General features: G+C 40.0%; 1 protein-coding gene across 3 annotated transcripts in view; it reads right to left on the bottom strand.

The window, feature by feature from the left end:
* The window catches only part of LPCAT1 (lysophosphatidylcholine acyltransferase 1), a 75,395-nt gene that overhangs the window by 36,191 nt on the left and 22,221 nt on the right, over positions 1–16,983 (bottom strand). For 2 of the 3 annotated variants that reach the window (XM_068147463.1, XM_068147461.1), the window contains exons 6-9: positions 16,752–16,810; positions 10,781–10,815; positions 7,987–8,041; positions 1,212–1,294 (exon numbers count right to left, since the gene is read on the bottom strand). In XM_068147463.1, the coding sequence (XP_068003564.1) occupies positions 1,212–1,294; positions 7,987–8,041; positions 10,781–10,815; positions 16,752–16,810 (232 nt within the window). The remainder of the gene's footprint in view (positions 1–1,211; positions 1,295–7,986; positions 8,042–10,780; positions 10,816–16,751; positions 16,811–16,983) is intronic. The other variant, XM_068147462.1, reaches the window with a different exon arrangement.

Raw genomic sequence — 16,983 nt, forward strand, 5'->3', positions numbered from 1 at the left:
TAGGCCAAACATCCTTACCCTACTCACTGGCCTTTGGTTGAAACCAGTAATTTCAAAATTGAAGATCAGTTCTACAAAGGAAATTAAGATTTGACACTTTCTAAATTAGAATTAGATTCATAAATCTTTCAAGAGTTATTACTGATCTGAGAGCTCTCTGTATAGAGTGAAAAGAACATCTACTGACTAATGGAAGATTTACTGTAATGACAAAAACGAAAGAACATTAGAGGTTAATTAAAAACACAACAGGAGAGACTGAATGTATGCATAGTCAGTGTTGGCATTATTATACACTATAGACAAGGGTTGAAAGAGACATCATACTAACACTCATCTTCAATTAGTTTTCATTGTATCAGTGCTCTATTTCCAAAGGAAGCAGCTTTCCTGTGCTTCACTACTTGCAATAACCACAGGCTAACAATATAGGAAACCTCATTTCAAAAGTCACAGCTTAGAATCCAATCTCAAGAACACAAAATTAAATTACATTAACTTTCAGAAAATTCAGCTACACCTTCTTCCCCAGAAGACTAAATGCCCAGAGCAGCAAGCAAAACTGCCTTGTTATATGAAGACACTGTAGGGTGTCAGGGCGTGATAGGACTAGGTGGAATGCAACAAAAATAGAAACGGGTAGATTCAGACTGGATGTTAGGAAGAAGTTCTTCCCCATGAGGGTGGTGAGACACTGGCACAAGTTGCCCAGGGAGGTGGTGGCAGCCCCATCCCTGGAGGTTTTGAAGGCCAGGCTGGATGTGGCTGTGAGCAACCTGATATAGTGTGAGGTGTCCCTGGCTATGGTAGGGGGGTTGGAGCTAGATGATCATTTAATTCTATGATTCTATAGAGTCATAGAACAAACCAGTAACTCCTACAGCTCCCACTGTATTTGGAGCTCCTTGGCCTCCTCAGTAAAGCAGGCAACTACTTCATAAGAATGTTTTGTATGCAGTAGTGCAGACTAGAATTGAATAAACCAGGTTGGAAGAGACCTTCAAGATCATCATGTCCAACCTATTATCCAACCCACCTAATCAACTAAACCATGCAACCAAGCACCCTATCAAGACTCCTCCTGAACACCTCCAATGACTACAAGCTTCTCTGCAAGCAGGCAACTACACTGAATTGGTTTCATGGCCTTTCCTCAATCCTAAAATTCAGAATTAAACATCTACTTTTATTCTCTATGACAATATACTTACTCTGCCATGACACGTCTGACGTTATTGGCATACAACGCTGGGTCTTTTCTTTCTTCTTCTGAAGGAATGTACACAGGCAGAAACTGCACACAGAGAACTGAATTATACCAACAGTACTGAACATTTTAAATTATCTCTGCTATAGCACTGTGGTGAAAAACTTAACTAGTTTGTTGCTACTTATGAAATTAGATCAACAGAAGTGCTATAAGAAATAGAAAATGGGAACTCTTGAAACATTTAAAGCATCACTTTTAGAAACAGGATTCTGCTCATTTCTTACCTCATGGAACCCAAGTACAGTTTTATCTTCCTTTCCTAAGTAGGACCAGGGATTTTTTTAAAAAAAGTTATTTAAAATATTTCATAAATTATTGAATTTAAAAATTAAATAATTCTTTAAAATAATTTAAAAGTCCTTAGAGTTTTCTTGTACAAACTCTTAAATCCTGCACTGTCCAGATCTTTCCAGATAGCTAAGGAAAGCACCTGCCACATGAACATTGCTGTGTAATTTAACAGGACATCAGGTATATGCTCTTTCCCCTGCACATTTCAAAGTCACACTAGAAGTGGTTTTATGGAGCTCTCAATGTGCACTTGCAGCCCGCAAAGCCAATCAGATCCTGGGCTGCATCAGGAGAAGTGTGGCCAGCAGGTCAAGGGAGGTGATTCTCCCCCTCTACTCAGCTCTGGTGAGACCCCACCTGGAGTACTGCATCCAGTTCTGGAGCCCCTATTACAAGAGGGATATGGAGGTGCTGGAAGGTGTCCAGAGAAGGGCCACGAGGATGATCAGAGGGCTGGAGCACCTCTCCTATGAGGACAGACTGAAGGAGTTGGGGCTGTTCAGTCTGAAGAAGAGAAGGCTCCGAGGTGACCTAATTGTGGCCTTCCAGTATCTGAAGGGGGCCTACAAGAAGGCTGGGGAAGGACTTCTCAGGATATCAGGTAGTGATAGGACTAGGGGGAATGGAATGAAGCTGGAGGTGGGGAGATTCAGGATGGTTGTGAGGAGGAAGTTCTTCACCATGAGAGTGGTGAAGCCCTGGAATGGGTTGTCCAGGGAGGTGGTTGGGGCCCCATCCCTGGAGGTGTTTAAGCCCAGACTGGATGAGGCTCTGGCCAGCCTGACCTAGTGTGGGGTGTCCCTGCCCATGGCAGGGGGGTTGGAACTAGATGATCCTTGTGGTCTCTTCCAACCCTGACTGATACCATGATACTATGATGATCTGCTGCTGGATGTTTTGAAAAGGTTCTCCTTCAAACTAGTTACTAGTTATTAATACTCAGAAGAAAAAATTATAAATAAATGCAGATGCCCGGAGAATCACAGAACAGTGGAGGTTGGAAAGGGAAAATTAAACCAAAACCGATAGAGACCTCCAATTAAAAAGGCAGCTTTTGGAATAGGATGACCTATTCCTCAGTTTTGGCAGTGGTTAATTACTCATTGAAATCTGATGTAAGCCCCAAGATCATAGCCAGTCTAACCTATACAACTCACAAAATATCCCACTTCTACCAAGTGACTAACTTCTCAGAAGGAACAAGAAGGGATCACTGCCATTCTCACCCCTGTTCAGCACTAGACAATTCCCTTAGCAGCACAACATAATAGGTAATGCATGCACTGAAGTGAACAAAACGTTCATAGTTTCTGAAGTAGAAATCAAAGTTGTAATAAGCTTAGCTATATTTCATCTCATTACCTATCAGTAGTACAAGATGGGAATTATGATCTAGAAATTTCACACTAGTCTTTCAAAAAGAAAGTAACAATTAGGGAGTAAATATAAAGTTTAGCACTGAAGCAAGTCTCAAGAACCATCAAGTTAGCTGTATTCTCTGGATCATTAGATGTTTGTGTAACTGCTACTTAGAAACATTCAAATGATGGCTAAATCTTCAGTTCACTTTGGATTTTGCTACAGTTGTCCTTATATGCACCACTGTAACTGGAAACATAACTCCTGCCTTCAGAGGGTTACAAGCAGGCATTCCAGCCTGATGTGATGTAACACACAAAAGGACACAAACAGTGTGAAGCTGAAAAAAGATGGAAAGGCTGTTGCTTCAAGCCCCATTGTATATCTTTAATTTGCACATTGCTATCAAGTCATTCATTCAAACACAGGACAAGTCTGAATATGAGATGATTTCAGAGGTGTTCTACGTGTCTGTGGCCATAAGCAATCATGAGAGAGAGGAATTCAGGATCTTGTGTGGTAGGAACAGAATACCAAGCAGAATCACAACACTGGATTTCAGTGGGGCCATCTTTGGCCTTTTCAAGCAATTGCTAGGGGAAGTCTCATGGGACAGGCCATGCAAAGGGGAAGGCAAAGGGGCCCATGATAATTCATTAATATTCAAGGACCACTTCTTTCAAGCTCAAGATCAGAGCATTCCAACAAGTAGAAAATCAAGAAAGGGAGCAAGGAGACCTGCATGGTTAAGTAGGGAACTGCTGAGCAAACTCCAGTGGAAGAAGACAGTCTACAGATCATGGAAGGAGGGACTGGCCACTTGGGAGGAGTATAAGACTGTTGTCAGAGGATGTAGGGAGGGAACTAGGAAAGCTAAGGCCTCCTTGGAATTCAGCCTTGCAGTGGAGGTCATGGACAACAGAAAGGGCTTCTTCAAATACACTGCAGGAAAAACTAACACTAGAGACAATGTAGGCCCAGTGCTGAGTGAGGTGGGTGCCTTGGTGACAGAGGACACAAAGGAGGCAGAGTTGTTAAACACCTTGTCTCTATCTGTACTAATGGAGATTGTCCTCAGGAGCCCCAGAGGAAGACATGATGAAGGAGTTTTCCTTAGTTGATGACAACTGGGCTAGGGAAGAGTCAAGTAATCTGGACATCCATAAATCCACGGGTCCTGGTGGCATGCACCCGTGGGTGTTGAGGGAGCTGGCAGAGGTCATTGCCAGACCACTCTCCCCCATCTTTGGTCAGTCATGGCAGACAGGAGAGGGGACTGAAGGAAAGCAAACATCTCTCCAATCTTCAAAAAAGGTAAGAAGGACCCAGGTGACTATAGATCTCATCTCCATCCCCAGAAAGGTAATGGAACAACTTATCCTGGGTGCTGTCCATAGGTGTATCAAGGACAAGAGGTTCATTAGGAGCAGTCAACATGGTTTTACCAAGGGGAAGTCATGTTTGACCAACCTGATAGCCTTTTATGGGGACATAACCTGGTGGACGGATGATGGTAGAGCAATGGATGTGGTTTATCTGGATTTCAGTAAAGCATTTGACACTGTCTCCCACAGCATCCTTGCAGCTAAACCAGGGCAGTATGGTCTGGATGATCAGGTAGTGAGGTGGATATGAAAGGGTTGAAGGAGAGAAGTCAGAGACTTGTGGTCAATGGGATGTTGTCTAGTTGGAGTCCTTCATCTAGTGGAATCCCTCGGGGGTCAGTACTGGGACCAGAGAGCACTGTCAGCAAGTTTGCTGATGACACCAAACTGGGGGGGAGTGGCTGACACACCAGAGGGTTGTGATGCCATTCAGTGAGACTTAAGATAGGCTGGAGAGTTGGGCAGGGAGAAGTGTAATGAAATTCAACAAGGGCAAGTGTAGAGTCTTGCACCTGGGAAAGAACAACCCCAAGTATTAGAATAGTTTGGGGACAAACCTGTGGGGAGAGCAGTGAAAGGGGTAACAGACCTCGGGGGCCGTAGTGGATGGAAGGAAGGATGACCATGAACTAGCAATGTGCTCTTGTGGCCATGAAGGCAAATGGTATCCTGGGGTGGATTAGAAGGGTTGTGGTCAGTAGGTTGAGAGAGGTTCTCATCCCTCTCTACTCTGCCCTGTGAAGTCACATCTGGAATACTGTGTCCAGTTCAAGAAGGACCTCAGGAAACGGCTTGAAGAAATCCAGCACAGAGCCACAAAAACTAAGGGGGTGGAACATCTTCCTTAAGACGACAGACTGAGGGAGCTGGGGCTCTTTAGTTTGGAGAAGAGGAGACTAAGAGTGACCTCATTCATGTTTATAAAGATGTAAGGGGTGAGTGCCAAGAGAATGGAGCCAGGCTCTGCTTGGCAATGCTCAATGACAGTACAACGGGCAATGGGTGGAAGCTGAAGCACAGGAAGTTCCACAGAGACATGAAGAAAAATTATTTCCCTGTGAGGGTGACAGAACACTGGAACAGGTTGCCCAGGGTAGTTGTGGAGTCTCCCTCTCTGGAGATATTCAAGACCTGCCCGGATGAGTTCCTGTGTGATCTGGTGTAGGTGATCCTGCTCTGGCAGGGGGGTTGGACTGGGTGATCTTTTGAGGTCCCTTCCAACCCTTAACATTCTGTGATTCTGTGAAATTGAGAAACAGCATGATGATTTTGGCATCATTAACAAAACTGAGAGAAGAACTCTCAGCTGCTGCAGGCTGTGATAGATTCATGAACACTGAAGCTGACAGGCCAGCAAAACAAACTGACTTGAGCCAAAATAAACTCCATGTGCAGATGATCACATATCCCTCCTTCTTCACAAGGCTGCTTTCATGTCAGTTCTAAGTCCACAGTAGATCAGTCAATATTCACAGGAACCTATTATAAAATCTACATAGATGCTTGCTTCTCAATATACACATCTGGTATGCCCAGAACATGCATATATGCAGAGCAGCAACCAACTTCAGATCCTGATTCCTGGCTGTTAGACCTTACTAGCTGTCATTTAATCAAAAACACACTGTTTTGCTGTACACCTCTCCAAGTTACTGGATCTCCACCAGTAATACTGGTAACAAGGCTGGTTATTTGCCAGTATCCTTGTGCTAGTAGAACAAAGCAGGAAAAAAAAAAACAACCAACTTTGGAGACCGAGGGAGAAACACGACTTGTAAACACAGAACAATTCATTTTTCCTCTATGTTCCTAAATCAGCTGCATTATCTTACAAAAACACATGCAATAAGGAGCTCTTGAGTACTCTGCCTCATACTTGAGAGCAGCCTTGCAAACATTTCTGCTCCTCAACCCCTTTGTCAGCTCCTATTTTAAGTATGGAGCATTTCAGAAAGCCACTAGCTAGTGACTACGTTTTTGGGGTTTTCTAAGACGATTGAAGATCATAACTTGTCCTTTCTGTATGAGCTACAGAAAGTCAGCATCTGCTAGCAGCTGCTGCTTCAATAAAAGAAAACAAGAAAAGAATAAACTCAGCAGAGTTCTTTTCTGAGTCAAAGAACCCACTAGTACATGCCTAGGGCTGAAAACCATATTCCTGAGATGGACTGAAAAACCTGCCAGTCAGCTGGCCTATCTTATCCCTGTGTGTGGCAGTTTGAGGCTGTGCCTTTAAGGAAAAGGACAGCTACTGAATCCTCTAGCTGAATGTTTTGGTGTAAAAAAGGAAAACAAAGATAATTCTAGAAGAATTTCATTGGTAGATCAGTGGGAATGTAAGGTTTTAGTCTGTTCAGTCTGTATCTCGGTCTGGACAGCTGCTGTCTGTCTTCTGTTCCTGGCAGTTCTGAGCTTGGACTAATGAGATAAACTAATTCTTTTCTTCCCTTAACAACAGCTTTGAACTAACAAAATTCCCCTTAACATCCATTTTCTCTCTAATCCTTTTTGGAAAAAAAGGAAGAAGGGGGAAAAGGGGGTTTGGTGGGGGAGGGGGGGGACATACACCTTCCTCCCAAAGGAGGGTTCTCTCCTGTATATTTTTGTATATATTGTGAATCCTGTATATTGTGTATCTATTAATTGCATCTCATTCTGCTTGTAAAAACACGGCTCTTCCATTTTGCTTCTCTGAGTTAGCTGTGGTTTATGGGGGGTTGGGGAGGGAGAATTGAACTTCTCACTACCACACTGTGTAAGGCAGTCACTCCTGGGCCCTTCCACCAAAAGCAGGTCACTATTCAGGAAATAAGATTTCCTTTCTTCATGTATACTATTAATAGTTGAAAACATGCAACTGAAGTTGTAACACGAATCACAGATTTCTACAACACATGCAACAAACAGTTCAGTGGCTGGTATTTTGTGCATTCATCACTTTTTAGAAGAATTTCTAGCATAGAAAAATGTAAACACAAAGCACAGTAATGATAACTATTGTGATTACATTATGTTGCTTTTGTAATATATATGCACATGTAAGTATGCAATAGTTCTTCCTCCTAATTTACACTGTCAGTCACTTAATCTAAGCAAGAGAATTGCAGAACACCTGTCAAATATACACCACCTTAAAAATACTGCTGTTCTCCACAAAAATGTGGAATTTTTAATCAAGGAAAGGTTTTATTTTCTTTTTTTTGCCTTTTCACTATAGGATCACACAGTGTTTACCTCAAAACAAAATTAAGGATATACATAGATTTTTCTTTGCATTTTCTGATTTCACATTCTGAACAGTGCAGCCTAATTAAAAAAAAGAATGCAAATATCATCCAGGTATATTAAATAATCTAACACATGCAATTGATACACCAGCCAAATAGCAATCAAGCTATTAAAATACAAAGATGTTCTCACAAAAGACTCTTTAGAGAGAGTCACAAGTCTATCCAATTTAAATTAACAAGAAAATAAAGTATTAAGTGGAAACTGTATTTTGTTACTCCATTTTTAGGGTATGTTTTCAGATACAAAAGCCACTTGTCTAAAATATAAGTGGTATTTTAATCTGTTTTGACAGATTGCATTAACATAGGGAGTTTGAATACCAACTTTTACTGCAGAACTAAGTACAACATTATGGATTCTGATACTGTTCAGAATACACTGTTTACTGACCTCTATTTCCACAGAATTGTGAAACTGACACAAAGTAAGCCACAGAATTTCTAACCTAAAACGGAAAAGGATAGAGGAAAACAACAATTACATTTAGCACATCATGCTCCAAAGTCTACAAGAAACATTGCCACTTGTAGGCATGATCACATTCAGATACAGAATGAACAGAAAAGGTCTTTTGAGCATACTTCTATACATTATGTTCTGTAAGGTGGAATTCTCTTGCATTACCCAATAAGTGTGACCCGGACCTTCGGCTGAAACCACCCCTCAGGAGAGGCTAAACCTGTCCGTTTACCAACTTCCGTCCACCATATTCCCTTTCTTAAGGGGGCAACGTCAACCGGCCACAGGAACAAAAGCAATTTACCCTGAAGCTGTGTCTTAAAAGCAGGAAGAAAAGCAGTAATAAGATATACAGGTACTAATACTCTTCCTTGACACACCATGTATATTGTATCTTATTGTATGTAAGTCTGTTTCCATAGCATAGAATTGGCAAGATCAACTGTAACTACTAGGATTTTATCATTATCTTTGGTTTGGAATCAAAAGTTCATTGTACCTCAGACATCTGTTAATCAAATGCAGTACACGTGCTTTAGTAGCCAAAGACAAGAATAACAGGTTGAATAATAGGTTGCTGGAATAAACTTGACCTTGGAAAGCAGTAAGATTCAAATCCAGGAAAGGATTTAGTAAGCCTGAATTAGGGAACAGAGTCAGTAGCCACATTTTATGTGGTATCTAGGCAGTTACAGCAACCACTGGGAGGTGAGGACTGATCAAAATCCTCTTAGACAGATGAGGTGCAGTTCCTAGAAGCAACACCCTACTAATTTTGCTATACACTCACTCAAGGCCGCAACAGGGCTTTTGTCCCCTTCTTTCCTATTGGACTTCCAACACATTAAAGCAAAGGAGCAAGAACAATATTGGAATGTTTGATTTAAAATCTATGACACCAACAGGAAACATGAAGATCTGTTTTCTTGGTCCATGTCAAAGAGCATTAAAAAAAGCCCAATAAGCATACTTTTCTCTCTGCCAACATTCTGCAATCCTCAAAGATTAAACTTTAAATTATAAATATTGATAAAAAAAATTATAGAAACTGCATATAACTCAAGTCTGATGTAGAGAGACTTTAAGTTCTATGATACATTTGTTCTCAAGGGAGTCAGCTTATCTGTTCTGATTACAGTCAAACTAGAAGACATTACTTTCCATAAGAAAGTGTAGTTTCCAGGTGACAGGTTTTCAATCTGTTTTATAGACTACCAACAACTCTGAACAACCAGAATACTCCTGGAACCACCATTATTTACAGATTAAGTTTCACCTAACACTGACAGAGGAGAATTTGCTGAGAAAGTGAAGACTGTATCAGTCTTAGGAGTATTTTCTGCAAAGACATCAGAAACATTTCAGGTCGCTCAGGAGAATTAATCCTAATTAAGTAGAACTGTAATTCAAACTGACCCAGTGAATTTGCATAACGTAACATGCTACCCTCAAATTCTGATTCAGCCTTAATTTAATTAAACTTCATTAGCAACAGGTCAGCACTTCCAAGTAAGGATTTTGTACACATTGAAGTGATCTGAGACAACACATCTGAAAGTTCTTCCCTCTTACTTCTATGTATTCTTCACTCTTCAGGTAGGTCAATAAGCTGGAAGTAAGCTACTTGCCTTTCCTCTGGCTGAGTTAATTTGCTGAATGAGCTGCAGTGGGCAAGGGAAGAAGCAGGAACTGGCAAGGAATGAACAGAAATCCCTGCCTGAAGTAAATGCCAGTACCTACCTACTTTAAACGTGATCATGAATTCGTCTACTTCCAACATGATGATTTAACTAAAAACTGAAGCTCATGTCTCCAAATCTAAACCTGTCATTGATGAGGCCTTTTTCACAGCCCATTTGAAGGTGCAAAACTAACTGATAAAATTCTAAATGCTAATTCAAATATCTTCTTATTACTACTAAAAACCTGGCTCTCAAGTGGGACATTCAAAACAATAATTCCCAAGGAGAAGGCTAATGATAAGCCATTAACCACAGAGGCAAACCCTCTTCACTTAGGGTTCAGGATTTCTTTTGATCTTTATCTAATCAATTTAGACATTCTGCTCCATCTTCAACAGGAAAACAATGCTAAAAAAAACCACCACAAAACACACCAACCACCATTTTTTAAAAAATAAGTCAAGAACTGCTTCATTTAGTGTACTGTATTACATGAATTTACCAAGGAAACTCTAGACTAACATTTTGTTTAAAAACAAGTTAAAAAACAAAGTAAAATCAAAGCTGCATTCAGACAAGATAATGGAAACCATACCTCCAACTTCCCTTAGTGGGTTGACTATTTCCATTACCCATTTCAAAAGACAGCCATATAGGTTTTATACAGGAATACACCACACTGATTTGCAGGCAATAAAATACATAAAGCTGCAGCAAGTTGCATTACTTCAGGTACTTGGCTGAAAAAAGACTAACAACAAACCCAAAACCTACCTACAGGCATATAAAGTACAAATAAGAGCCTACAATCCATTCTGCAAGCCACCAAAATCAGGTATAAACAGTGTAATTCTGCTGCTATGGATTCCTCTAGGTGAACATTATCATAATTAGGAAATAATAAACAGAAGACATAAATTAGTGCCAAAGAATAATCCAATAACCAGCAATTACTATTTGATACAAACTGTAAGATGTGTACATAAAAGCTAACAAAGGGAGAAAAAAACCATGATATAAGGAATGCAATGTAAATCACTTACGCTCCTGGCCCTTGCCATGTCCATGTGATTGTATCCTAAGAAAAGAAGCATGACACTTGCAATTAATTATTGTACTTCACACTTTTGTTGCATTATATGTAAGTGACAACACGTAACTAAAAGGTTTTCAGGGGAACTTCAGTGCTCTCTTTGCAAAAAGAGTACTTAGTCCCAATAGAAATCATCCAACCTTTTATGTAGCTAGCAAATACCCAATAATCCAGCTTTTAAACACAGAAACCCCATATTCAACACACATGTAAATATCCAAGCATCCTTCAAATGCTGCTAGCCTTGGAAAAAGAGGTTATTTACTGCAAGCTGATGTTCCTTGATATGTAGAGCCCTTGTGTATTTTCCTAACCTACCCTACCCAGCAGGATGTCCTTACACTTTACTCAGACATTCCACCAACAGCTGTGAACACTGTGACACTTCTAAGTATTTGGGACTGGTGGATATGAATGAAAGGAAGTCTGCTCAACTGACATCAAGCTGTAGGACAATTAAGCCCTTATGTTTCACCTCAAAACAGTATTTTTTCAGTTGCCTTTAGTCACAGACAGCATACATCCACCTGGCTGATCCAAGAATCAAGACTGACATCTAAACATAACTAATTTACTCTCGGGAAAGACCATCAGCACTTTAGATTGCTGAGATGAGCAGTGTGTAAAACACTAAGAGGACAAACGGCAGTGAAAGAAGTGAAAGAGGCACAGAGCATAAAGGGAGCAGAGATCTGAAAGAGAGCGTGTAACAGGTGAAAAGAAGGAATATGGCCATAAAGGTCATTCCATTTTTAACTGTAAGACTAAGAAACAGAGTAGGAAAACACAGCAATACTTATAGACAAGATTTAATTATATGTAGAACCCAAACTCATAAAAAATGAGTTTTGACCAACCAGAAAAGATATAGAAGTCATTAATTGAATGATAAGACAACTTGGTAAACACAGGATTCTAAACAATCAGATCAGCCTACTGAAAGTGTTTTTGTTCTCTTCTATGCTACTACCCAAAAACCATTTTGGAGAGTTTGGATGAACACATGTGCTGTGATCATGAAAAAAAAATCAAGACCACATTCAAGTCAAGGTCATGTTTTAATTAGCATTCAGAGAAAGAAAGGATTGTTGCAAATAAAAATGAGAGAAAGCAACAGATCCATAGAAGTTGAAAAATGTGATTAATGTGATAGATCAACAGCTTGGAGCAAGGTCAATACACCATGAAGGACTACTAAAAATTGACATCTTGACTTTCAATAATTATTTAAAATCAAACAAAGCATGATAAAAAAACAATTCAATCTCTAGCAGTCAACATGTGTGTGAAAATAGACTTCTCCATGTAGTGATCCTGTAGAACTTTAATACCTGTAGTTTTACTGTCAAACTCTGTCAATTTTGATGTCTCTGCTAACACTGAAAGTAAGTTCATTATGGGATTTGTTTTTTTTCCTACAAGAAACTTTCATTGACAAAGCCAAATCATTCCAGTATAGATAGATGATAATTTCTCTGATGAGAGACTAGATCTGCCATAGAGAACACCACCACAGCACCACACGTATGCAACTCAGCTCTCTAAACTGTAACTGTGCAGGAGACAAAAATAAGTGAGCTCTATAAAGATACTCTGCCTGGGCAACAGATACTGAACAGTGAATAAGTATTTTCAGAATCTAGCCATTGCACTGCTAGCTGGGAAGACAAGCTCAAGTAAGCCACATATCAACAATCTTGCAAGAAATTCCCAATGTGAATTTCTCAGCAAATATGCATGCTTTTTCTTACTGAGAAGATCAGGATGCAACAGAGGTGACAGCTATGAATCCTATGTAGTGGAAAACATGACCCTGGTCTGCAAAAGGTAGACCCACTTTGTAGAAAACTCCTGCCAGCATAGCCAATATTTTTATGACGAAAACAGCAGACAGAAGATGGGAACTGGTATTTTCTGTATCTAGTTTAAATACCTTTTATAGTCATCACAGTTACCAGCTCATGCTTATGAACAGCATTCACTTTGACAGTATTCTGAGTACACTCTGAAACTTTTTTTATCTAGATAATAAATTCTATGAATTGTGTGGAAGCACAACTTCCATATAATTAATATTAGACACAAGAAGATACTTGAGAGCTGTGCCAAGCTTCAAACAGCCGCTTGGCTGTGGTTTTACGTGTTCAGTCAACCCTGATGCACCAAAGCTGCACAAGAGATGCTGCCAAACCTCTCAGCGACCTACGGAAAACCCTTGGGACACAGAAGTGCACTTAAAATGTCTCTGTGATATTTAAACATGTGTATAAACCTTTCATAATTACCAGCACTCTGACAGAAAATTCCAGTGAAGTTTTATATATAAAGAAAATAAGCGTAAAAATGAATTACAAAAAGGACTGCTGTAGAACCTATGGATGGAAACATTAAAACCTTTATTTTTATTAGAATATAGGTAATAGTTGTTAAGCATCCAACAGGCAAAATACTACCAAATTAGACAAAAAGAAGCAGATTTCAAATTTCAGATGTACACCTGCTCATGCATCAAGAGAAGCAACATACTACAATGTTACACTTGAAAAAACAAACCAGAACCAAGGTGCAAGATGAGAGGCATCATCTACTGCAAACAATGACAAGCCTAAGGAAGAAAGGTATGCAGGGGCAGCCCTGACTAGAAAAAGTATTCTTCATGGCAACCAGAATGAGATTTCTTTGCCAGAAAATAACTGAAATTACATCATCACTTTTGCTGTATGTTTCAGTTCACTGTGGAACAAGTAAAGTAGTTTTCTTAGTTCTTCAATGGAGTACAAAGAAATGAATCTGTAATAATGCACAACACCCCACTATATTCACCTCTGGCATTAATCTTGAAAAGCCTCCCAACAGTCTGGTGGCACTCAAGTCCAAGGCTGTTCTCATCTACAGTGTGAAGCTCAGAGCTCTGAAGGTAGGTCAGAAAAGACAGTTCATGCTAAAAGCACCAGGGTGGCTGCACATAAAGCTTATTTGGAATTCAGTGGCTACACAAAGTTCTAAATAAGAAGTCTCTTTCTAAACCTAAAATTATAATATGCAGTGTTCAAATGAGACAGGAAGCCAGAGGCAATTAAAATTTGTTAGGAATGCTGCCTCAGTGTATGAAAATCAATGTTCTCTCCTCACTCCATTGTTAGATACAGAATTAACCAGGTTGGAAAAGACCTTTGAGATCATCAAGTCCAGCCTATCATCCAACACCATCTAATCAACTAAACCATGGCACTAAGTGCCTCATCTAAGTCTCTTTTTAAACACTTCCAGGGATGGTGACTCCACCACCTCCCTGGGCAGCACATTCCAATGGCCAATCACTCTTTCTGTGAAGAATTTCTTCCTAACATCCAGCCTAAACCTCCCCTGGCACAGCTTGAGACTGTGTCCTCTTGTTCTGGTGCTGGTTGCCTGGGAGAAGAGACCAAACCCCACCTGGCTTCAACCACCCTTCAGGTAGTTGTAGAGAGCAATAAGGTCTACCCTGAGCCTCCTCTTCTCCAGGCTACATAAACCCAGTTCCCGCAGCCTCTCTTCATAGGGTTGTTCTTACTTGTTATCAAACTCTGTATCCTAGGCAAAATAAACCTTCAGCTATCACATCATATTCCTCCTTTCTCTCCTCATTCTAACTTTGCTGCAGGCCTTCTGCAGCCACCAAGATAATCTAAAGATCAAATAATGGCACCAATCATCCCTTCTCTCATTAACACTTAGTGGAAATAGACATTAGGAAGTTAAATAACTCATTAAGGCACTAAAACTAGGTGTTTTTACAGCAAACAAAAGCAGTAGGAAAAAGTGAAGTTCCATACACAGATTCGGACCAACTTCAATAGACATCTAGACATTAATTTTGTTAACAGATTATGAGGAATATTTCAAGTTTGTAAATTAACTTTGCATATTATGTACTACAGGCAATAAGGGTAGTCCAGTATCAAAATGGGATTTTTAGAGATATTTGCAAACTAATATATAACAACTTCATATTCTTATTATAAAGTTTAATATTAACCAGATGTAATGAGGTATATTGTGTGACATCAGGCATGCACATATTTGCAATTTGACCCAGCAGAGCAATAAAAGTTTAAAAATCTTCTTAGAAAATAATCTGTCTTCCTGATAATAAAACAATTATGTAACAAAAATCCCAGGCAGCCTGCTCCAACACACTTAATACTATGTGAGCATAACAGGCTGCTATAACTGTCACAGCATCTGCAAAGATAATTTTGGGGTCTGTTAAGGCAAACTAGCTGACTGTCATCACACAGGCTCAGTGAAGAGCAAATAATGGTACATGTATATTAACTTTGCTTAGGTTGTTTTCTTTTTTAATCAAGCATGTGTTTTATATCAACCTGTAAATTAACAGAAAGAGTCCTGGATAGAAACACAGAGAAAACAAGCACTAGGGTGCCAAGAGGAAATAAAATCCTTCCTCAGATCAAGGGGTTGTTAATGGGCTAACTGATGAGAGATTACATCAGTTCTTGGCCCCTCAATTTAAGAAGGACATTGTGACTCTTGAACATGTCCAGAGAAGGGCAATGAGGCTGGGGAGAGGCCTCGAGCATAAGCCCTATGAGGAGAGGCTGAGGGGTTGCTTAGCCTGGACAAGAGAAGGCTCAGGGGAGACCTTATTGCTCTCTACAGCTACCTGAAGGGAGGTTGTAGCCAGGTGGGGGTTGGTCTCTTCTCCCAGGCAACCAGCACCAGAACAAGAGGACACAGTCTCAAGCTGTGCCAGGGAAGGTTTAGGCTGGAGGTGACAAGAAAGTTCTTCACAGAAAGAGAGACTGGCCATTGGAATGTGCTGCCCAGGGAGGTGGAGGAGTCACCATCACTGGAGGTATTTAGGAAGAGACTGGATGGGGTGCTTGGTGCCATGGTTTAGTTGATTAGATGGTGTTGGATGATAGGTTGGACTTGATGATCTCAAAGGTCTTTTCCAACCTGGTTAATTCTATTCTGATGTGATCAATGCATCAAAGAGGCAAAGTAGTGCTTATTTTATTTCTGACACTCTTTCTACCCTCCCCTATATAACTTTTATTTCACAAGGGGACAAACTAGACATGAAAAACCCAGAGGGCTCAAAGAGAAACTTCAAGTATAAACCTTGTTAAGCTCACTAGGAAGCATCTTCTAATTAACCAAGGAATGTAGACAAACAAGATTCCAGCTGTAGCAGGACAGGAAAGTATCTACAGCAGGTAAAAATAATTAAAACCTAAAATAAATCCCTCTTCCCTGACTTCCTGTATCTTGAAGTAGATGAACTAACCCTTCTCTTAATTTGTTTGCATGTATCTTTACAAGCATTTGAAAAAAAGCTTTAATTTAGGTATTGCAAATAAACACAGTAATTGTCATATAACCTGAATCTGAATTATATTGAATGTCTATACTGATGTTTAGCATTCCTTAGCCAATTGCACAGTGAGTGTAAAACACGAGCAAGACACCTTATAAATATACCAAGCTCCTCAACATGCTATTTTGTTATCATTTGTCTGTGATTTGTGACTAGCAGCCCCACAGGCAGGAGGTGCAGAAGCATCTTCCAGCAATAAATGACATGAAGAAAATTCTCCAATACACACTGCAAGGATGGGGAGCACATTGCAACACAGATCCTAGACAGAAATGGGCATCTGACTTGTGCAGTACTTCTAACAACCTGAATAACTCTCAGGGCACTGTTTAGGACGAAGCTGATAAGAACATAAACTGTTAAATTGTCTCAGTTAAGACTGTTTATAACAGTAGAGGCTTAAGAGTTACAAACTTAGTCAACAGGCATTTATTAATGCTCTCTAAACCAAATTATCTACCCTAAAAGGTTACAGAAGTGCCAATGTATTCAGAAGCAAATGCTCCTTATTTCCAGCAACACTGCAAGCTGAACTTACCAGTTTGTTTGGATAACGTAAAACCACTGGCTGTACAGGAACTCCAGGAATAAATGCTCCTACAAGGCAAGCAAGACAATTATTTTATGGTTCATTTTGGTAGAGATCTATTGCAGCAAAAAGTGTACAATTAATGGGCTAATACGTGTAGGGATTTGGGTGGCAAGAGTAGGAGTGTAAAGACAGAAAGAAGGAAGTGGACGGTCTCCTAATGACCACTCACTCATCTAAA

The sequence above is a fragment of the Melanerpes formicivorus genome, unplaced genomic scaffold (assembly GCF_026170545.1).
Source record: "Melanerpes formicivorus ecotype bairdi unplaced genomic scaffold, bMelFor1.0.p_v2 SCAF_15, whole genome shotgun sequence".
Lineage (NCBI taxonomy): Eukaryota > Metazoa > Chordata > Aves > Piciformes > Picidae > Melanerpes > Melanerpes formicivorus.